General features: G+C 46.4%; 1 protein-coding gene across 1 annotated transcript in view; it reads left to right on the top strand.

Moving 5' to 3' along the window:
* The first annotated feature begins 1044 nt into the window (after window positions 1–1044).
* CCDC112 (coiled-coil domain containing 112) overlaps window positions 1045–23736 on the top strand; it is a 111428-nt gene continuing 88736 nt past the window's right edge. The window contains exons 1-2 of the mRNA XM_090038400.1: window positions 1045–1158; window positions 20622–20845. Of these exons, the coding sequence (XP_089894526.1) occupies window positions 20828–20845 (18 nt within the window). The 5' untranslated portion in view covers window positions 1045–1158; window positions 20622–20827. The remainder of the gene's footprint in view (window positions 1159–20621; window positions 20846–23736) is intronic.

The following is a 23736-nucleotide window of genomic DNA, read 5'->3' as shown; positions in this document are numbered from 1 at the left end:
ACCCCAAAGTTTGTTCAACAAAAGATATCACCCACAAAAATCCTTGCCTCTTACACAAAGCCAAGATCTCCATATTCTCTTATTTAAAAGATAACGCTTCTAACTATGTGCTAATAGAATTATTTATGGGGCAAGGACTCTAGTTGTCAGAACAGACATGAGTAAAATAATGCATTCCTGCATTGGCGACACAGTGGTGGGGGGAGCAGGCTACAGTGGGGCACGTGCCTCCCCAGATCTCTGTGCCAATGGTGGGGTGTGAGGCAAAGGGCTGGCACCCAGCCACAGCCAGGGCCCAGCAGCAGCAGGGGTGGTGGCAGCGCTGCAATTTTTGCACTGACAGGGTGCGAGGCTGCAATACAGTCAGATCCACTGCCCGGCAGCAACGGGGGCAGAGGCAGCATGGAGTTGTGTCCCCCCACTGTCAACACTTATGCATCATCAGTGCATTCCTGATTGCCCTTCTGATACAGCACCTCCTCCTTCCTTGGATTTCACCAATCCAAATACTGATCTGACCTCATACAGCACATACCAAGTCATACGAAGGCTATTTTGAGAAAGCTATGCTTTTTTCTATCTTTGAAAGTTATCAGTAGTCTGAGCTAATAATGTGCTTAACAACCTTTAAAACTTCAATGTAGAAAAAGAAATCAGTGCTACAGTGACAGGCAACATTGGTTTTTAGGTCCAGAAGCCACAACTTGATTTCTGAAGATGTTGAACACCCCCCTGAATGCCACTGTGGTCACTGGAAGCTGCAGATTCTTGGCTTCTGCAGGGGTCATGCAAGGTCATTTGTTCATTTTGCTTCCTAGCACTGAGATGTCCAAAACATATTCTAACTGAACATGAGCTTTTGAAAAGTACATTTTTAGATTTATCCTAATTATTAACGAACAACATCCTTGTTGTTTGTAGTGGAAGGGCATTGGCAGTGTCCTTTTCTCTTCTGCCTTTCCTCTGACATAGGGCGTTCTTGGTGTTGCAGATACTGCTCCTTTTAGGTTGTACGAGAGGATCTGTAGTGGTGACTCCAGGGATTGCACATCAACATAGGAGGTCCTTTGCAGTCTATGCTCCTAACTGCTCTCCCAGTCTTTCTCTACTCTCAGTGAGCCAAGGAGCTGCCCCTATCTGCGTGAAAGAAGAGTTCAGGTAATGTTTATATTTGTTTTTTGTGGCCAAAGCTACTTGGCTAATGGTGCCTTGAGTGGGGAAGGAGTAGAGGATTCATCTTTCATTTTTAACAAAATGAAGGAAAAATCAACAAGTGCAGTGAAACGAACCTGGCATGTATCAAAATGTACCAGCACGTCAGGTTCTGGAGGGAAGAGGCCCTAGAAATAGTTTTTAATCAGCCACCTTATTATACGCATAAGGAAATGTTTCATTTCCAAGTTATCACCCAATGCTCACACTTACTCGCAAAGAGACAGGCTGTTTCCATGGCCTTTATTTCATTTCCTAGTAATAACAGAGACAGAACTTGTATTAAAAATAACAAGAGATCAAATTACCAGCTGCACCAAGCCAAAAGCAACCCTGGCACATTAATGAGAGGAACAGAGATAACACCATGACAGGTGTAGGTTCACCCTAGCCTGACACATGCTTGCCCTCTGATGTGCATCGCCCTTAACGTAGATAGACATGAGCTTATATAAGAGTTGTTTGCTGCAAATTGACTCTTTGCTTTGGCTGTTATAGTGTCAGTATGAGAGGGGTTGTTATCCATCCTTGGCATGATTGAAGTTTAGCTTATTGTGTCAAGTAATGGGGGTGGGTTTCTACTGTACTGGCTGGGAGCAAAATAGTCTTCATTTGTGTCTTGTGGAGGTTGCCACAAGAAATAATTTAAAATAGGGACATCTAGAGAAGAAAATAAGGCTGTTTTAGGGTTAAGGCGGGAGGGGGAGAGGGAGGGGGAGGCGGGGGGCGGACACATAATCAATCTCCACATTTCCAGATCTGTATATATGTTGGCATAACACTTCTTGTCTTCTTGTCTAAAATACATGTACCTACATGAGAGGTTTGGTCCCTTCCTAGTGACCTTGGGTGTGTTCCAATAGCTTTACCAAATGGATGTTACCTACATTGTTCAGGGGACTAGTATGAGATATAAAAAGAACAGTATATTGCAAGGCTCCTTGTGTTGTGATCAAATTGGGAAAATACTGCATTGGCAGTTTAGGGGGATGGGAGGTGTGGAAATTTTATTTTTAAATGAAACATTCTAATCAAATATATAGAAAATTTGATAAATTTACAAACCTGTTATGAACAGCTTGAAAACAACCAGTGTGTCTCCACTGCCCTTTGGCCTCATCTCATGTCCTCATGGGATGCAATGCTCCAAATCCATCAGAAAACTCATGTCAACAGATTTTGGTGGAATCCTGAGATGCTGTAGATCAGGCAGATTAAAGTTTTCTTGTCTGGTAACCTCACTGAATGAATGCACTTGATGCACTTGCCAATTTCTGGGGGACACAATTGGTCCCAAAAAGTCTTTCAAAATCTTCCTAAGGTGCTGTTAGCAGGCCACTTGGCAAGCCATTCTTTTCCCTGCATCACATGCCGAGTAGGGCTGTGAGAAACGGCACCATTTCATTTTGACTTCTGTTTTGCCATTTCAAAGGGGCAGTGTTTCCTTTTGTGATTCTGTTTTATTTTGAAGCACTGTTCCATTTTGTTTCATTGAAACTGTTTCACTGTTTCAACAGGTTTTGATGTTTCGCCCATAGGCCATAATGGAGAATCATGAAAGTGCCTAAAATGTTGTTATTTCTTGTCTGATTCAGATGAAAATTGCAGGGACAGTAGCTTCTTCTGAGGGCATGAAGCCTGCCAAGTGTCAAGGAGATAGATGAAGAGGTTTCTGCTCCTCGAACTATTGAAAGGAAAACTCCTTTCATTTGCTGGCAGCAGCAACCTGCTGTCATCCCGCATACAGCTCCAGGGGCTCACACCCCTTGGAGGGCTGTGGGGCTGTGCCAGACTCCTCCCAGGGGTGTGGGTCCCTGGATCTGTGTGCGGGATGACAGGCTGCTGCCACTGCTACCTAGGATCAAGGCTGGGCACAGCCCATGCCAAGCTCCCAGAAGACTGCTGCTGCCACTGGCCCCAGCGTGCAGATCCAGGGGCGCGTGCCCCTGCAAAGGCTGCAGGGCTGTGTCAGACTTCTCCTGGGGGGTTCAAGCCCCTGGATCTGCAGGCAGGATGACAGTAGGCTGCTGCTGCCAGCTGGGACCAGCGCTAAAGACAAGCGAGCCCGACTTCGAAACGTTTCAAAATGTTTTGAGTGCCCTCATTTTGTTTTGAAGTTGTTTCAAAGCCTTTTGCTTCATTTCGATTTTGCTGTTTCGAGCTCAAAATGCATTGAAACAGCTTCGAAACAAAACACCTGGCGAAATTTCACACAGCCCTAATGCCCAGTCTGTGTTTCTCACAGCGGACGTGAAAAGTCCTTGAATGCTGTTTTGCAGTGCATCCATCTTTCTGGTCTTGTGTGACCCCAATGCCTCAGTCTTTAAAGTCCCATGACTCTGGCTGTGTGTCTGCATTTCATACTTGTGGACTTGTGAACCCAGAAAAACAGGAAAGGATCCTACTGAGACTGTTGCTATAGCCTGCCTCAGGATTATTGAGCAGTAAGCATCTAGCATCCCATAGGCAGCACTTTATAATACTGCTTGGTCTAGTCTCTAAATATTCTCTGTCAGCTTCACAGGTCTACAGTCCTGTCCCTAAGTGTGGGTGCCCAACATCAGCCTTGCTGGGGGGTGACCCCTGCCAAGTTTAGATAGGTGGAGTCTACTGCTAGACTCCACAAGCAATGTGATACATAGAGGAAGTGGGATAGGTTCATCTAGCCTTTTTCCAGTTAGGCAACTTGAGGCTCAGGTTTCCAGCCTTTCCTTGTAAAAAGCCAAAACAAAGGTGGGAGCTCCCCATGTGCTGTGCTCCTCCACTGTCAGATCAAGATTTGTGTTCAGGATCCACCCCCCAAGACTAGGGGAGTGAAGTGTTTATTGAAACCATAGAGCAAGTTCCCTTTCCTCCGTCAGTGAATCAGAATCCTGCAAAACATGAAGCTAAATCCTTCCAGCAGCAGTGCTGGTGCATAAACTAGGCAAAACTCACAGAGAACTCAAAGTGGGCTCACAGCAATTAGAATAATACTGAAGAAATAAAGATAACTTGCTAGGCTTTTCAGAAGGAGCAAGTATGTGGCTCAGGTATAGGCAATAGGTGAAGGATGTAAGGGATGTAATTACATGTTAAAAGGTCATGGTTTCCCTAAAGACATGACAATTCATAGACTGCTCTCTGCATGTCATCAGATTCCTTCATCTGCTCCAGATCAAAGCTGATTTGAGCTTCCATCCTGTCTTCAGCTGTGGCATGCTGACACTTTATTTGAGGCTGCCAGGGTGGATCTGGGGGTGTGTGCAGTGATGTAGTCACACTCCTCTTTTGATTCCTATTGCATCCACATTTTAAAACCAACTGCCTGGGAGGTGCAGCAGCACTTCTATTCAGGCAGCTGTGAGGGAGTCACTTGGCTTCGTGGCTCATTATAATTAACCTGATTCCTTCCAAAGTCTTCATTCCAGAGGTGTTCACAGCCCTCTCCTTTTTAATGATCTTGATGTTCCACTAATCAAACAATTGTTTCTTCTGCAATTCTGCTGTCTGATAGCTGCTCCTGGTAATGTAGCTTGTATTGACAGCCCTGTAGATTGATTTTAACTCTAGCTAAAAGTGTTAACTCAGGTGTGGAACTCAGTGAAGCACTGTCAAGATGTTCAAGAAGGTTACATTTTATGAATCTGAAAGAGATGCACATTTAATTCTAGTGCCTAGTCCACAGTATGCCGGTGAATACTGTGGAATAAAGAATACAACAGGAATAAAGAAACAACATCTTTCAATTATTTTTGCATAATTTGCAGTGTTTTATACAGAATATCTGATATAGCACATTAATGCACATTCAAATAAAGTTATATTTGTTTTTGTCCTATCTAAAACTAAATAATACAGCCGTAAGCCCATAGCCGATTAGTAAAGATTCTAATTTCTTTTTACATAGAGAAAAATATGTGTTCTGTTATATATGATGATGCACCCCTTCTTCAAAATCCTAAATGCACCCATGAAGGCTGCCCACACCGTTCAGATTTCAGGGTATGTACCCACTGAAGTGGGTACTGGGTTTCTGTACAGGGAGTGGCTTTGAGTTACTAGATTAAAGAGATCCTCATACATGTTGGGTTTTTTTTCATAGAGTAGCTACACACGTTTCATTTTGCTTTACGTGACTATTCAGTTAGTTCCGGGGGTAATTGAGTGAACTCATTTGGATAACTGACTCAGTCTCATGGCACTAAGTATGTCACGCTCTGGAGTTCATCCTGTGCCTTTTAGAAAAATAAAACAAGACTGTAATTTCTTTGCATTTAACATTTATTGCTTGTCCATTCTAAATAATGTGGTCCTGGCCCTGCCAGCCCACCCAGCTTCTGACCTGCTTTTCTGTCCTTATTCATTTTTTTTTGCTTCTCTCTGCCCAAGCCATGTGCCTTAGTTATCATACCTTAAGTGTCCTTCTCCCACATGCATCTCTGTGCCTTCTTCCAAGCAGCCCATAAGCTTGGCACCCTCTCTCCTGGCCAGTCAACCACATCCACTCCTTCCTTGTTTGAGATCCTTCTGACAACCCACTTTTCTTTCAAGACTTATAAGAACTAGCCCTTTCTACAAAGTTCTGTGTGCCAAATAACAACATGTAAATATATTTGAAAAAACCCAAACCCATAGGAATAAAACAATGTCCCAATACTACTGCTCAGTCACATTATTTCACTCATAGCTACATTATCTATGGAGTTCCTGTCTCAGTGGGAAGTCCTTTAGGGCAGCTGTCAATTCTTTTTCTAGCCGAAGAGTGTATGGCACAATTGGCAGCATATCAATAATAAATATTCCAATACTATACATTGTGTGCTATCTGTGAGACACTGTAAAGTAGCTGGTCTGAAAATAAGGGTTTTATATATGCCAGAAAAAAGCAAGGAAATTTTTCATTTGCATACTTAGGGTACACTTTGTGTCCACGGCCTTCACCAGGCCTATTCAGTGGAACTGGTGAGAATTTTTTTGTGTGTGGAATTTCAGTTTTTCAGTAAAAATTCAAACACAAAAAAATTCTGGCAAAAATCAAATATTTTGCCTTGAAAATGAGGCTGAAGTGCCTCCTGGGAGGTGTATTTGTACATCTCCTACCCTGCATCATGTTCTACCCTTCAGAGAAGACAGAGAATGCAACATAGGAGGATCCGGCTGTCAAGAATAACATTTTCCTTCAAAAATATTTGTGGGCAGTGGCAACACATAGGAGGTGCATGGGGGTGCACAGCCATCCCCTGAGAGCGCTGGTGCACCCCTGACAGGCCATGCTCCCTGCTTAGGTGACGGGCACTGGCTGGGGAGTAGGAGTGCCGGATGAAGCGCCGCGGTCACTTCCGGGAACGCTGCAGCTGCTTCCTGTTCGGTGCTGTCAACTGTGGGGAACCCCCCCGGTTGGTGAGATTGGCTGCAGGGGGATCCCCCTCCCCCCTGACTAAGATGGCACCAGTCACCCATGTTTGTGGGTGAGAACCAGCTCTACTATGAAGCTGGGAAGTTCACCTTGTATCCTATTCTGGGGGTTTTAGCAGTGTTTAAATGATACTTGACACCTTTTGCTGCTCTTACACACCTGGATTGTACTAAAAGCATGTACTAATGGACAAAAAGACTTCTACATCCTCTTATGCCTATAGATGCTTTTAGCCTAAATTGACTGCAGTCACATCTACGCAAGGGACAGAAATTACCCATAAACCGGTATAAGTGATTAGAAACTGGTTCAAATCTGTAACACAACAGAAATTCAGTGTACTGAAACTGCTTTCAAAATGGCTGAAACTGGTTTAAGATCTGGATCAATATAGTATTAGACTTAACTGATTTAGGTTAAATCGGTTTCTTCAACTTCTGTCCCACATCCCCTCCAGATTCAAGCTGTCTGCTCCAGCAGATCAGGGAGGTGGGCTCTAGCACCCCTTGGCTTCTGGCCTGGGCTACTGTAGGCATGTGGCTGCTTTTCTGGCAGCAAAAGTGAACGTCTGTTCACTTACTTATTGATTCAATCTACAGAGGTTGAACCAATCTTCTGTGAAGATTGAATTGATTCAGACTCGGGTTTTTTGACGATCTGTACTTAGCCCCAATGAGGGAGTCCTGTTTAAACAAACTGTCATCCCAGAAGGGATCCCCTGGCAATCCATTTCTATTATCATTGCAACAAAGAAATCATGGCAGGAGGCAAAAATGCTTCTCACCTGTCACGCTTTTAGGAGCCAGAAGCTGGGGAGATGAAGACACGCCAATCATTGTAAATGGGCAAGCATGTTATGTTTCCTCCATATTACTGACACATGGGAGAGTGTCTTCAGTTCCCAACAGGAATGAGACCTGAAAAATTTTCATGGTGTCAGTGCACAGAGCAACAGAGAAAAGGGTCTGTGTTGGGTAACAAGTGTAAAAAGAAATAGACTTCCAGTTGTACGAGAACAGTAACTCAGGTAAATAGCTTGTTTTAGGCCCCTGGCAGATGTTCAATTAAAGGCATGACGAGATCTGATCTGCATGTCACATGAGCATGGCAGGAAACATGATTGTGGAACTGGGGATCTGATCTCAATTGTGTCCTATTGCCAGTGCAAGGAGAGCCCAGGATAATGATTCCAAGTGTCATAAGGGCAGATCCAAACCCTGTCACCAGCTGGTCCCAATCAGGGCAATTCATCTCCAGAACAAGTGCCACCTACAGCAAGCCCAGATCAGTGCCCAGGGCAACCAACCCCCTGAAGCAACAGGCCCTATCCTGCTCCAGCCCTTAAAAGCCAGGCCCAACCTGCAGTATCCTTGTCTGGATAAAGGCAAAAGTTCTTGCTCCTGACCCTCCATGAACTTGCTGATTTGCTTTGACTCCTGGTACTGGTTCCAGCTTCCAATTCTGTTAAGACCCTTGGAATTCCCTGATCTGGCAGTGACTTCCAGATCAGGATTTGACTTCCAGCTCTGGCTCCTGATCCTGGTTAACCCTCATCTTACCTTCTTTCCAGCTTCAGCTTCTGACCCATGTCCATCTTGACCTTGGTTATAGCTCCCAGTTCCATTACCAACACCAGACCCCTTTGTACCCCAGCTCCTGGGAAACTGAGCCGGACTGCATTTGTGCTTCCAGTGCCTAACCACTAGGCAAGAGACCCCACACCCCAGTCCCTAATATTGGGCTCCTCCTGAACCGAGAAGTAGCATGCTTGGAGTCTGGTGTTCCTGTGGCTCAGAGCATCAGTCAGCTGATCAGTCAGCAGAAGCAGAGCATCATTAGCGCTTCATCAACCACACATTCAATTTCAGGCTCTATGAGATCCAGCCACAAAATAGCTACACATACTTTATACAATAACTTTGTGGCTTAATCCCTGTTTTATCATGCCATTAATTTCTTGAATGGGTGGCTGGGTTACTACTTCTGATGTGATTAATTGGCTAATCACATCCTATGTGTAACATCTGCCAGGGGCCTTAGGCTTCCTGACTTATGATAAAAAAGATCTGTTTGGACAGAAAGTTCTGATCATCTGAATTGTCTTTTATAACTACCTCATGTTTGCTCTGCCATTACTGTTCCACTTATATTCTACCTGTCTTGCTGCTGATCCTTTGGTATCATTTCCCAGGGCCACCTGTGGCTTCTTCTCAGAGCTCAACCCCAAAAACTCAGGACTTGGACAAAGGCAGACAAGGTTCTTTAGGTAAATCTGATAGATTTTATTAGACCAACTCAAAGAGTTGGAAAAAATCTTCTTAGCAAGCTTCAGGTATAAATACCCTTTGTCAGGCTGAGGAAGTATCTGCAGTTGGTGTGTGCTCTTCCTGGATGGAAGTGCATCTTCCCTAATACTATACACTCTGAAGTGCTTTGGGTTAGAGTACAAGGCAGTCGAGGGGAAAGGGACTTAACGGTGGGAGTGTACTACAGACCTCCCAACCAGGGTGAAGAGCTTGACCAGGAATTCTTGGGTCAGCTCACAGAGGTAGTGAAGGCTAAGGATGTGGTTGTCATGGGGGACCTGAATTTCCCGGACATCTGCTGGGAAGAGCAGTCAGCCAGGTCTGAACGCTCCCACAGGTTCTTGGCCAGAGTGCAGGACCTCCATCTAACCCAGGAGGTGCACAGCCCCACCGGGGGGACGCCTTGTTGGACCTAGTGCTGGCCACGGGTGATGACCTGGTGAGGGGGCTGCGAGTGCTCGACCACCTGGGTGACAGCAGTCATCGCCTGCTGGAATTCACCATCCAGCGCAAGGTGGCAAAGGCATGCAGTAAGGCAGCGGCCCTAGATTTTAGGAGGGCAGACTTCAACAAGCTAAGGAGGATAGTTGGAGAAGCGCTGAGGTCCCGGGGGGGAGGGGAGCCAGGTGTCTAAGGAGAGTGGTCGCTCCTTAAGGAGACGATCCTCCAAGCCCAAAGGAAGGTAATCCCAACGAGGAACAAAGGGAGTAGGAGAGCACACAAGCCCCTGTGGCTCACCAAAAGCATCCGGGAATGTCTCCTTGCTAAAAAGGAGGCTTATACCCAGTGGAAAGAAGGGGTCATCACCAGGGAGGACTATTCTGTAGTTGCTCGGGGATGTAGGGGGGCAGTTAGGAAGGCCAAGGCAGAGATGGAACTGGAACTAGCTTCCCAGATTAAGGACAATAAGAAGACTTGTTTTAAATATGTAGGGGGTAAAAAGAAGGTCCCGGGTAATGTGGGGCCCTTGCAGGACAACATGGGTAACTTGGTCGTCACACCAGACGGCAAAGCTAACATGTTTAATGATTTCTTTGCCTCCGTCTTCCTACGTAGGGACCAGAACAGCCACCTCCCTGCTGGGCCCCCCTCAGGCCCTGGGGGAGGCACACATGGGCCACGGGTTAGCGAGGATTTAGTTAGGGAGCTTCTGGAGGGGTTGGACGTATTCAAGTCAGCCGGCCCGGATGATCTCCACCCTAGAGTTCTAAAGGAACTGGCCGAGGTCATTGCAAGTCCCCTGGCACAACTTTATGAGCACTCGTGGTGCTCTGGTGAGGTACCGGAGGACTGGAAGAGGGCCAACATGGTCCCCATCTTCAAAAAAGGTAGGAAGGAGGACCCAGGAAACTATAGGCCGGTTAGTCTCACCTCAATCCTAGGCAAGCTGTTCGAGAAAATTATGCTGGCACACATCCAGGAGGGGCCAGCAGGAGACTGCATGCTTAGGGGCAACCAACATGGGTTCATCAGTGGAAGGTCCTGTCAGACCAACCTGGTGGCCTTTTACGATCAGATCACCAGATCGTTAAATGCAGGGGTTGCAGTGGATATAGTCTTCCTGGACTTCCAGAAGGCTTTTGACACTGTCTCTCACCCCGTTCTCATTAAGAAACTTGCGGGCTGTGGTGTAGACACCTACACAGACAAATGGGTTGCCAACTGGCTGGAGGGCCGCACCCAGAGGGTGGTAGTAGATGGGTCCTTCTCAACCTGGAAGGACGTGGGCAGTGGGGTTCCGCAGGGCTTGGTCCTCGGGCCCGCACTGTTCAACATCTTCATCAGCGATTTGGATGAGGGGGTAAAAACCACCCTGTTCAAATTTGCTGATGACACTAAGATGTGGGGGGACGTGGGTACATTGGAAGGATGCAACAGGCTACAGTCAGATGTAGAAAGGTTACAAGGGTGGGCAGACGAGAATAGGATGGGTTTCAACACAGACAAGTGCAAGGTGATGCACCTCGGGAGGAACAACCAGCACCATACCTACAGGTTGAGGAACTCCCCTCTTGTCAGCACGGAGGCGGAAAGGGATCTGGGGGTCATCATTGACTCCAAGATGAACATGGGCCGGCAGTGTGGAGAGGCAGTTAGGAAGGCCAACCGCACCTTGGCATGCATCCACAGATGCATCTCGAGCAGGTCCAAGGAGGTGATCCTCCCCCTCTATGTGGCACTGGTTAGGCCGCAGCTGGAGTACTGCGTCCAATTTTGGGCGCCGCACTTCAAGAGGGATGTCGACAGCATGGAGAGGGTCCAGAGGAGGGCCACTCGTATGATCAGGGGACAGCAGGGCAGGCCCTATGAGGACAGGCTGCGGGACCTGAACCTGTTCAGCCTCCAAAAGAGAAGGCTGAGGGGGGATCTTGTGGCCTGTTATAAACTAGTCAGGGGGGATCAGCAGGCATTGGGAAAGTCACTGTTTCCCCGAGCCCCACCAGGAGTGACCAGGAATAACAGTCACAAGCTGGCAGAGGGTAGATTCAAGCTAGATATCAGGAGGTGCTACTTCACAGTCAGGGCGGCTAGGGTCTGGAACCAGCTTCCAAGAGAAGTGGTGCAGGCTCCTACCCTGGGGGTGTTTAAGAGGAGGTTAGATGAACACCTTGCTGGGGTCATTTGACCCCAGTATTCTTTCCTGCCATGGCAGGGGGTCGGACTAGATGATCTGCTCAGGTCCCTTCCGACCCTACAAACTATGAAACTATGAAAGAAATTATGAAAACTTTCCTGCAACATCCATCCAACATAGAAAGAAGAAATGCAACAAATTACTCCAGGAACAACTTTCCCAGCCACAAAAAAACCTTCAGAGAAACAACATCACCACCTTACAACATTCCAACCTCAGACTCAGTGACACTGAAAGCGGCAACCATCCCTCAAATATCATCAATCTCTCCTCACACACACATCAAAATTGAAAAATGTGTCCTGTCTAAAGCAGGGGTTCCTAAACCCTGGGCTGCGAAGGGTTGGCTGCCAGTTCAGAAGTGACCGGCATACTGTGGACTGGCAGCCAACCCTTTATTATACTGAGTATTTTATATTCAGTATAAAAAAGGGTTGGCTGCCAGTCCACAGTATGGCAGTCACTTCCGGTCCACAGTTTGCCAGTCAGCAGCCACTTCCGGTCCACGGTCACTTCTGGTTCATGGTCACTTCCAGTCCACAGCGTAAAATGGTTGGGAACCCCTGCTCTAAAGTCCTGAATTTCTGTCCAGAAAAATACCCCAATAATGTGGAGAACTAGAAGAATTCTTTCGATTCCGCTGCCTCAAGGAATATTTCCACAACCAGAAAGAATCCACTTCCAACAACAATTCATCTTCTGACAACACTGAGGAAAAGATCAACCCCCCCAAAACCCCAAAAGGTCAGATTGGACACCTCGCAGTGGGTGAAACTCTAACTTTGACCATTATATTGACTGCTTCAGGGAAAGAATGAACAATGAAATAATCAACAACACATGCCACCATAACAGCCTCTCCCTATCAGAGAGAAAGCCCATAAAATCTCTAAGTTCTAGACACCAACTAGTAATAAAACCAGCAGATAAAGGAAGAGCCATAGTCTTCCTTAACTGTGGAGCCTACATAAAAGAAGCCAACAGACAACTCTCTGACACCACCTATTATAAGGAACTACAGGAAGGTCCTACTCCTTTTTTCACCTTGAAACTCAAAAATACCATCAAATCATTTCCATCAGAACTACAAGAAAAACTACAGACCTTGATCCCCCCCACTACCCAACCCAGGGACTTCTTGCAGGCTCCCTAAAATCCACAAACAAGGGAACTCTGGTAGACCTTTCATATCCAACCATGGAGCCCTAACTGAGGAAATATCGGGTTTCACTGAATCAATCCTAACACCTCTTGTCACCCAAAGAGCAAGTTTTGTCCAAGACACTACATACTTTCTACAAAAACTTAAAAAGATAAACCACATTCCCAGCAATACCCTCCTAGCCACCATGGATATTACCAGCTTATATAACAACATCCCACACCAGGATGGCATTCAAGCCTGCCTTACATACCTACAAGAGTTATCTTAAAGCACAAAATAGTTAACAGGGTGCTCAACCTCCAGCCCACAAGTTAGATCATGCCCTCAGCACCATGTCATCCAGTCCATGGGGTTCCCCACTTAGCTAAAATTTTGGCAATGGAGGAGCAGTGACACTGTTATCCTGTTGCCAAAGTTCCAGACCTGTGGGGAGCCCTGGGCCTGGGCCCTGCACACTAGATTAAGCACCTCATCCCAACACCCCCTGTGGGGGATGAAACTAGGCCCCAAGGCCCAATCCTGGCATGCAGGGGCAGTGATGGGCCTTGGTATTTCAGCACATGAGGGCAGTGCCAGGGCCCATTCCTGGCACACAAGGGCACTGCTAGGTGATGGGGCAAATGGGGACCAGCTGTCTCCCTACTCATCTGACCAGTAGGGACACAAACTTGAGCACTATTAGTTAAGAACCTTGCTGATAAATTAAAGTGCTTGGAAGGTGTCCCGTCCCGCTCAGTGGGGTGAAGGGAGAGGTACTTTTGCAATCCTCTGTGCGGCGTGGTTAGGCAACACTCTCAAAGTAAACAATTTACTGTTTTATTTTGGTTAACTCAATAACAACATAAAAACCCTTGGTCAAAACTCACTACTAGAAACATTCACGTGAGGCAAGGAGAAGGAAGGAGAACTTGAGAGAGAGAGATATCACCACCCCTGGATCCTGTGTTGTTGGCACGTGTCTCCATCGCTAGTGCTTCTTTCTTGATCCGTGGGTGATGGGTCGACGAGCGCGCATTTTCCTGTCCGCCTTTTATCTTCTTCCCTCATGGTGGTTCCGCCTCTGGCTGTCATCATTCGGACTTGCTCAGTTCAAAGTTCTAGAAACTTCCCCATTTGAGCCGGTGGGCTCATTGGGGGTTTCTAATGGTAGCTGAGTTGACCGAAATGTGACCTTTGATTGGCGCATGCTCAGATTAACAAACAACCAACTTTACACAAGCTGCAGCTTAAGGAAGCTGGTACAGTACACTGACCCGCCTACGCAGGACCTGCATTGCTACCCACTTCCCCCAGCACATGTTACCACAGAGTTAGCATTTGCGGTAATGTGCTTGCTTACAAGGTTTGAGACAAACCGTTTAACTTTAGGCTGTCCCCAGGTTATTTCAAATGTTTAGGCAACTTTCAAAACAATTCAACTCCGGGTTATCACAGAAGGTTCCACCATCTGGTAGCTGTATGGTGACATATGTGAAATGAGCTAAGGACCCCCAGGGCAATCCTTAGTAAGCAGAGGGTTACATTACAAAACACCACCACAAGTAATAGTAATTGGCATTCTCTTTAGAAAGAATATCCTTTAATGATTTGGAAGCAACTAAGTATAAAATATCTCTTTGAAGAAAAAAGCATAGAATAGCAAATACAATGTAATAAGGAGCACGGGTCAAATCTAGATGGCAGAGATATAAATAGCCAGCTAACTTGGCAAATATCCTTTCCCAGAAAACAGAGACATTTTTTTTTGCAGTACAGAGAGTTAAATGTTAAACTAGGTTCTATGAAAAACAAAATCTAATTAAAGCCCACAGAAATTCCCATAACGGCTTCCACTTGTGTCTACTGCCATTCTAATGCAATAATGAATAAAGTTATGAAAGAAGTAGGATATGATATAGCTAGTGTCTATCATTCTGTGGGCATGGAGACTATGGCAAAGAATGGAAATGGGATCAAAATACTGCTTAAGTAGACAACAAGTAAAATTCTTATATAATAAAGAGCTTAGTCCATCTGTCTATCTGTCCATAATGCTCTTGGAGCACTCTGATTGGCTAGTGAAACAACAAGAGCACTGACATGATGGCAGGGATAGAGAGGACGGAGCAATGTGGGGGGTGAGGCCAGTGGTGCTGGAGGCAGCAGTGGCATGGGGTGCTGGCAGAGAGGGATGGAAGGGATGGCAGGACAAGCTTCTTCATCCCCAACTCCTGAGAGGCAGTGGTGGTGTGGGGTCATGGGTGGCGGTGTTCTGTTCATGCCCACTCCCTCCCCCCATCATTCTTGATGGGAAACTGGCTACTTTTATATAATAAAGGGCTTAGTCTGCCTGTCTGTATGTAACGCTCTTGGAGCACTCTGACTGGTTAGTGAAGCAACCAATTAGAGCGTGGAGTGCCACCATGACGGTGGAGACAGAGCAGGGCGGTGGGGGGGCGAGGCTAGCACTGCTGGTCTTGCCCCAGTGCTCCATCCCTGCTGTCATAATAGCGCTCTGCCACCTCTGAGAAGCAAGGCCAGGAGAGGGGGTGAGGCCAGTGGTGCTGGAGGTGGTGGCGTGGGGTGCTGGTGGAGGGGGATGGAAGGGATGACAGGGCAAGCTTCCCCGCCTCCCTCCACTCCTGGGCAATGGCAGCAGTGTGAGGTGGTGGGTGGCGGTGCTCCGTCCCTGCCTGCTCCCCCCATCCCCCGGTCATTCTTGACAGGCAGTTTGCTAGTGTAAAAATATTTATAGATTCATAGATTCATAGATGCTAGGGTCGGAAGGGACCTCAATAGATCATCAAGTCCGACCCCCTGCATAAGCAGGAAAGAGTGCTGGGCCTACATTACCCCAGCTAGATACACATCCAACCTAATCTTGAATACCCCCAGGGTAGGGGAGAGCACCACCTCCCTTGGGAGCCCGTTCCAGACCTTGGCCACTCGAACTGTGAAGAAGTTCCTCCTAATATCCAATCTAAATCTGCTCTCTTCTAGCTTGTGGCCATTATTTCTTGTAACCCCCGGGGGCGCCTTGGTGAATAAATACTCACCAATTCCCTTCTGTGCCCCCCGATGAACTTATAGGCAGCCACCAGGTCGCCTCTCAACCTTCTCTTGCGGAGGCTGAAAAGGTCCAGTTTCTCTAATCTCTCCTCGTAGGGCTTGGCCTGCAGGCCCTTAACCATATGAGTGGCCCTTCTCTGGACCCTCTCCAGGTTATCCGCATCCTTCTTGAAGTGCGGCGCCCAGAATTGCACGCAGTACTCCAGCTGTGGTCTGACCAGCGCCCGATAGAGGGGAAGTATCACCTCCTTGGACCTATTTGTCATGGATCTGCTGATGCATGATAAAGTGCCATTGGCTTTTCTGATGGTTTCGTCACACTGCCGACTCATGTTCCCTTTCCACTTCCGTGCCACCCAGCAGGTCATTTCCTAGGCTGTAGGTGTGCTGGACATTTTTCCTCCCTAGATGCAGCACTTTGCATTTCTCCTTGTTGAACTGCATTCTGTTGTTTTCTGCCCACTTGTCTAACCTGTCCAGGTCTGCTTGCAGCTGTTCCCTGCCCTCCGGCGTGTCCACTTCGCCCCATAGCTTAGTGTCATCTGCAAACTTGGACAGAGTACATTTCACCCCCTCGTCCAAGTCGCTGATGAAGACATTAAAGAGTATCGGTCCAAGCAACGAGCCCTGCGGGACCCCACTGCCCACACTCTTCCAGGTCGAAACCGACCCATCCACCTCGACTCTCTGGGTGCGACCCTCCAGCCAATTCTCCACCCACCGGACTGTGCAGTCATCCAAGTCACAGCCCCTTAACTTGTTCACCAGTACGGGGTGGGATACCGTATCAAAGGCCTTCCTGAAGTCCAAGTATACGACATCCACCCCTCCTCCTGTGTCGAGGCGTTTTGTGACCTGGTCATAAAAAGAGACTAGATTGGTCAGGCACGATCTGCCTGCCACGAACCCGTGCTGGTTTCCCCTCAGCATAATTTGTCCTGCCGGGCTCTCACAAATGTGAGCCTTGATGATTTTTTCAAAGACTTTGCCAAGGATGGAGGTGAGACTGACTGGCCTATAGTTACCCGGGTCCTCCTTCCTACCCTTCTTGAAAATGGGAACCACATTGGCCCTTTTCCAGTCCTCCGGGACTTGACCCGTGCGCCACGAGCGTTCAAATATTCCCGCCAGTGGCTCTGCAGTGATGTCGGCCAGTGCCTTCAGTACCCTCGGATGGAGCTCATCCGGGCCCGCCGACTTAAAGGCATCCAGTTCTTCCAAGTGACCCTGCACCACCTCAGGGTCCACGCATGGAAGTCTGGTGCCTTGCTGCTGCCTCCCTACACTCCCAGTGAGAGACTTGTCATGCCTCTCGCTTAGGAACACTGAGGCGAAGAACTCGTTGAGGAGTTCAGCCTTGTCCCCTCTGTCCGTCACCAATTGTTTCTGCCCATTTAGCAGGGGTCCTATTCCTCCCTGGGCCTTCCTTTTACTCCCTATATATCTAAAAAACAATTTCTTATTGTCTTTTACTTGGGTTGCCATCCTCAGCTCCATGGTAGCTTTGGCCTGTCTAACTGCCTCCCTACAAGCACGAGCAGAAGAGGTATATTCCTCTTTGGTGATCTCTCCCTGTTTCCACTTTTTATGTGCTCCCCTTTTGGCCCTTAGTCTGCCCTGGATTTCTCTGGTCAGCCAGGGAAGCCTCCTGGCCCCTTTCCCTCTTTTACCTCGCACGGGGATCGTCTCGCTTTGTGCTCGAAGGATAGCTTCCTTAAGGCACAGCCACCCTTCTTGGGCTCCCATCATTTCAAAACTACTACTCTGCAGTGCGTCCTTCACTAATCGCCTGAGTTCACTGAAATCAGCTTTCCTAAAGTCCAGCACGTTCACCCTACTGGTTACCTTACCCACTCGACGCCTTATGTTGAATTGTACTTTTAGGTGATCACTGTCCCCCAGATGGCTACCGATCTGTAGGTCGCCTACTATGGCATCCCCCGTTGCCAATACCAGATCCAGTAAGGCATTCCCCCTAGTGGGACCATGTACCTCCTGCGTCAGGTGGAGGTCCTGTACACAGGTTAGAAACCTGCGTGAGCGGTGGGACTTTGCTGTCTGTGTCTCCCAGCAGATGTCCGGGTAGTTTAGGTCCCCCATGACCACCGCCTCTTTAGCTTTTATGGTCTCCGAGAGTTGCCTCAGGAGCCCCAAATCTATTTCTTCCCCTTGATGTGGGGGTCTGTAGCAGACCCCTACCACCAAATCCTTTTCTCCTTGCCCCCCATTTAGCCTAACCCACAGTCCTTCTACTTCCTCATCCTTTGATTCTGTCTTGATGAGGGTTGATGTATATTGCTCCTTAACATAGAGCGCAACCCCTCCCCCCCTTTTCCCCACTCTGTCCTTTCTGTACAATCTATAGCCCTCAATATGTACCGCCCAGTCGTGGGATGAATCCCACCAGGTTTCCGTCAGCCCCACTAAGTCGTAGTCGTTTAGTGCAACCAGGAGCGCTAGTTCATCCTGCTTGTTCCCCATGCTCCTAGCATTAGTATATAGGCACTTGAGCCCTGTGACTTCCTCTTCTGAAATTCAAGAGCGCTAAACAGTTGACTTAACAGCTTTTATCATCAAGGCCTTCAATGGACTAATATCTCTTAAGAAATAGGGTTTTTTTCATAACTAACTCAGAATTTTTGGGGGGGATAATATTGTTTTTTCCACCATTACTTCATCAGGTGCCCGTTTAAAAGGTGCAGGCATGCCAATGGGCTTGTGTTATAGTGCTCGGGTCAGGGAAGATGCCTTTATAGTTGTGTCTGCTTTCAAATTTCTCTACTGGTCAATTGTATTAGATTAAAATATCAGTGAGAGAATGACTCCTATTTCACCATTTCTTTTTCTTCTTTGTTTTTAATGTAAAGACCTATGACCCATTTCTGCTTATTTGGGAGCGTCTGTGGCGTCCAGTTTCACAAATTCAGAGACAAGTCTGTCTGAGCTCCTTTCCTTGCTGTCAGGAATTCAGAAGATATGGATGTTGAAACAGAACCTCAGCTGAAGATGATCAATGAAATGTCAGAGGAGCGAGGAGGAGGTACTATGATGCCACCTTTCAACCCCTCTGATCCTGTGTAGTGCAAAGGGGTCAGAGTAGGGTTGAGCATCTGGCCTATTCTCTTTTTGCTTCCCTCTGCTTTAGTTCTTGTGTTTCCAGTTTTTCTCTCTGCAAATAACTGTTTCTGTTAAGTGATTTTTTGCAGGTCTATACATCTTGCTTGAACCTTCTTTGCTTTTTTAAGTTCAGATTCCACATCATATCTGCTCCTTTCTGGAAAGATTTGAAAATCTGGCTGATAGCTTTCCAGGAACTAGTTCTACTTTTGCCTCTGAGAAGGCAGGGTTTGGGAGAGTCCATCTCAGTACTCTGAGGCAAAGTATCTTCTTTAACAAGTTTTCAGTATCACCTTTCTCTTTGACTGGTATTTCCAAGGGGCAGTGTGACCAGTGGTAACCAGACTTCTGGAACTCGTGGAAGATGCAGCTATTTAATTTTTCCCTTACCTCTAACAGCCAGGCTGGATGTTTCCTGTTTACCTGTGCAAAACTGGGTAGCAAAGTCCCTGAAGTCTTGGAGAATACAACTTCACTTTGTGTTACACAGGCAGTCCTTGCACTTACAGCGGGTTACGTTCCTGGAAAAGGCGTTGTAAGTCGAAACGATGTAAGTCAAATCTGATTTTCCCATAGAAACAATGTTATAATAGGGGGTTACATTCCTGACCAAGGGCCTGATGCCCAATTTCTAATAGAAATGACCATAAATACCATATTTAAATCAACTATTTAATCAACTATAAATTATATACACTGTACAGTACAAAGCTTTCTAAATTGTACTGTATATAAATTGATTAAACAGGGCAATACAGTAACTAATCATATACAATTTTATTTAATGAGAAGGTGAAGGAACACCTTCATCAGGGTTATGGAATTCAGAAGGGCTTCTTTGGGGAGATTTTGGGGAGACTTAGGGCCACTTGATGGCTTTTTGAGAAACTGATCCAGGGATGTTTGTTTTGCTGCCCTCTTTTTCTCATTGTAAATTTCCCTATAGTGCCATAAGTGCGAGGATCCAGTGCTGTAAGTAATAACATGGGTGTAAATGGCGGAGCGCCGTAAGTGCAAATCGCCGTAAGTCGAAACGCTGTAAGTTGAGGACTGCCTGTATTTGGTGAGTTTTACAATGTTCAGGTTGGAGCTGCTTCTCTGTGCTTCATCTCTGCTTAGCAACAGTCTCCACCCTACTAATGGGCTGTGACTAAGGTGGCCATCATAGAGGACATTTTGGTTTTCTGCTACTCTGTCCTCTGTTGATATGAAACCGGATGCCTTTATGTCTTCTGGTGAAAAATAGAGGACATAAAAGCATACAGTTTTGTATCAACAGAGGATAGAGGACAACCGGACTGTCCTCTATGATGGCCACCCTAGCTATGATTAATGTTCCTAGTCTCTCACTGCTAGAAGAAAAGCGGGGGGTGCATGTGTCCCAAAGAGCAGAAACCTTGGCCTGTCCCTTGCCATTCTAGACTTGTTCTTTGGATACACAGAAAACCTTAACTTTCCAAGTTTGTTTACACTAATAATTTCACTTCAAAGAATTGAGAAAGAAATGTTACAGTTGCCTACAAATTGAGTTATGCTTAGAGGTTGCAAATATAAACTTGAGAAGGAGGGAGGCAGTCAGATCTCAGAAGCTTTTTTACAGGTAGCCCTGTGACCTTTACTAGCTGAAAAAGTGACTGGTGGATATTATCAGTGCACTTAACTTCACCTTAATGCTATAAACAGGCCTTCAAGCAAAGCTATAGACACATGCATAATATATTTACCATCCTATTTGCCCAGGCATTCAACTGGATGCACTATAACAATCAACCTGATCACTGCTGCATCACCAGAAACGTGAGGACAGGAGCTAGCAAGTAAAAAGGCACCAGAGTCAGTAACTGCCACCAGTGTCTTGCATAGAGAACAGCAAATCATGCAGCCTGGAGTAGCTAGCAGTCAAGGCAGCAAAGAGGAATGCTCAACAGGAAACCAGATAAGGACAAATGAATACTATTACTCAGGTATGTAAACATTCTGTATTTTCTTTGTATGTCATCTGCCTATGGATAGCAGTGTTCACCCAGTCATTTTCCTGATTATTTGCACAGAGGCTATGCAATGAGACTATAATCACTTTGCAGTGAGGCTTGTGGGTGGGCTTTGGTTGGGTCACCTACCCATTGCAGGAATTTTCTAAAGCCCAAGTCTGACTCCACTGAAGTCACTGGGAGTTTGGCAGTTTGACTTTAAATGGGAGCAGAATGGCCTCTTCACCAAGAACCCCACAGCTCTGAGTGATGAGTGCATGGCTTAGTCTTTTCTTCCTTTCTTCAGGTAGTGCAGGATTGAGACCATCCAATGTCTTGCACTACTGCATTTAGTTTTCTTCCCTACCATACCTCAACCCACATAGTGCAGGGTGCTCACTGGAGAAGGAATGGACAGCTGGTGACTTCGGCTTGGTTTCCTGTTCATCCAAAGAAGAAACCCAGGGTTAAGTGCCTTGACTGAATCCTCAAGCCCCCAGTGTCTGAAGGTTGGTAGGGCCTCCTGCCTGCTGGGACTATAGTCTTGACTGTCTAGGACTATTCCCTGCAAGGTATACAACTATAACACATATTTTTCTACTGCTTCTTACAGTGGGAACCAGCATCTTGTTAATTCCTCCTTTTACACCTGTTTTCTAGAGCAGTGGTTTTCAACCTTTTTCATTTTTGAACCCCTAAAAAATTTGAATGGAGGTGTGGACCCCTTTGAATTGTAAGTGTGGGTATTCACATACTTTTGATAGATTGTAGTCATCTTTTGTATACCCCTTTGACATAGTCTGTGGACCCCCAGGGGTCTGTAGACCACAGGTTGAAAACCACTGTTCTAGAGTGTGCCCTCTTGCAGATGTGGCTTGTCTCTAAACATCATCTGCAGTGACTCTGTCACAGTTTTGTTGATTTCTGCTATAAGCTATAGTTGCTTTTTGGTTGAGGAAGGACATTTTTCCTTGGGTGCTCTCTGTCTGGCCTTGCTTAGGCCTTAGCGGGTTGCCTACATATTTGCTTGTGGCAGTGTATGCTTTATTTTGGTGTTAATGTTTTCAGGCCCTGAGTGTGCAAGCCCTAGAGGAGCAGCTAAGTCAAACAATCCATCCCTGTTGGTGCCTATGTACCAGACAGGGCCTAAATTTATAAACGTAAAGCCTTTCTATATACAAAGACAGTGGAGCTAGCACTGTGCCCAGATCCCAGTCATCACCTTGACTCCTTGACAAGGGGAATGGGCAAAAAGTCCATAAATGTCTCTAACGTGTTTGCTATTGTGGTACATGATACAGTTAAAAAGCAGGCGCTAAGTAGCAACATTATGTACTTTTACACTTCTGTTAAACCAGTTTGGTGCACTATCTGTTTTTCATATCAGAGCATGGAGTTCTTCCAATACATTAGGTTTCTATTACACACTGGCGTAGCTCAACCTTCCTACTTAAAGTTGTTCAATCTAGTTCAACTAGTTATTAATAAAAGCAGTGGCTACTCTGGCTTCTGGCTTCAATGGGGCCTAACCTTAGACAGTAACATTTTGCTCTGCAAATGGATATGCCTGAGATTTAAAACCCAGAGCTGTGATCTGCTTTCTGTAGTAATTAATAGCTACTTTAGGTTCCTAATATAGTGAGACCACATTTTTTGCTCCTGTAAAATGCCTAGAGTTATGCCTTTAATTGCTTTATATAATAGAGGTAAAATTACCATATTAAAAAGGGGCTTACATGGTAAATTAGTGTTTGATGGAATTCTGGTCTATCTACAGAAAAGGAAAAGATAATGTCAGAAGAAGTATCTAGTATTTTGCATAATATTTTCATATCCTAATAATGCTATTATTATTATTTCTGAATGTGACTAATTAGATATTTAAAAATAGCTTTTCTCGTCCCTAAAATAAATAGAGATCTCAAAGTACTCTCTTTAAGATTTTTAATTTCAACATGAACATCTGAGGTAGAATATTATTACAGCTAAGAGAATCAGGTTCTCTGTGTAGGATGTTTGGGAGGTATTTTGTAGTTTGTGTTTCTTCTTTGTTTGTTATTATATACTAGCAAATTGCCCATTAAGAATGACGAGGGGGGGAGGGGCAGGTGGGGACAGAGCCCCGCGAATGGCCCTGTGCTCTTCCCCTGACACTCTGGGTCCAGGCCCGCTCTACCTCCCCCCTCCCCACAGCACTCCGGGTCTAGCCCTGCTCTATTCTCTCCCCCCCTGCTCTGTGACCCCCTGGCCTGTCTCTGCCTCCCTCCCACCCTGCCTACCACCTCCCCTACCCTTCTGGCTGTTCTGGGAGGTGGTGTGGCTGGAGGGCACCACCACTGTGATCCCCCTTTGCTTTCAGACAGGGAGGTGTGGGGAAGCCCCGCTGTCCAGGTGGCCGGGGCGTGTTTGCTGCTGACCAAACATCCCTGGCAGTGGCTCAGACTTGGACATGTGCAGCCCGGGCCAGGCAGCCAATTGCTGCCTGCCCTCTTGGCAGCACATGCACAGTTGCCCAAAAGTGTTACGGACAGACAGACACCCAAACAGACAGGCTAAGCCTTTTATTATATTAGATGTGTACAGAACCTAGCACTTCTTTGAGGTCTTTAACTGCTACAACAATATACGTGCCAAATAACACGATTACAGTAACCTGTAGTCATCACCTTTGGGATCCAGTTCTGGTAGGTGCCGTACAAATAGATAATTACAGGGGAACTGCCATCACAAATGGTCTACAATATGAAATAAAGTGTTACAAATGTAAACATCTTCTCCATGTCTCTACTTCCAGAGTCTTGTAGAGCAGATGTGGCAACTTCTGGTTTGCTTTCAGTTATAGGCTGCCCAGGAAAGCATTTTGGACAAGTTAACTGAGAGAGTCA

The sequence above is a fragment of the Crocodylus siamensis genome, chromosome 3, assembly GCF_052110815.1.
Source record: "Crocodylus siamensis isolate JL-2025a chromosome 3, ASM5211081v1, whole genome shotgun sequence".
In the NCBI taxonomy this organism is placed as follows: domain Eukaryota; kingdom Metazoa; phylum Chordata; order Crocodylia; family Crocodylidae; genus Crocodylus; species Crocodylus siamensis.
Note: the sequence above shows the minus strand (reverse complement) of the source record. Positions and strands in the feature narration are given on the sequence as shown.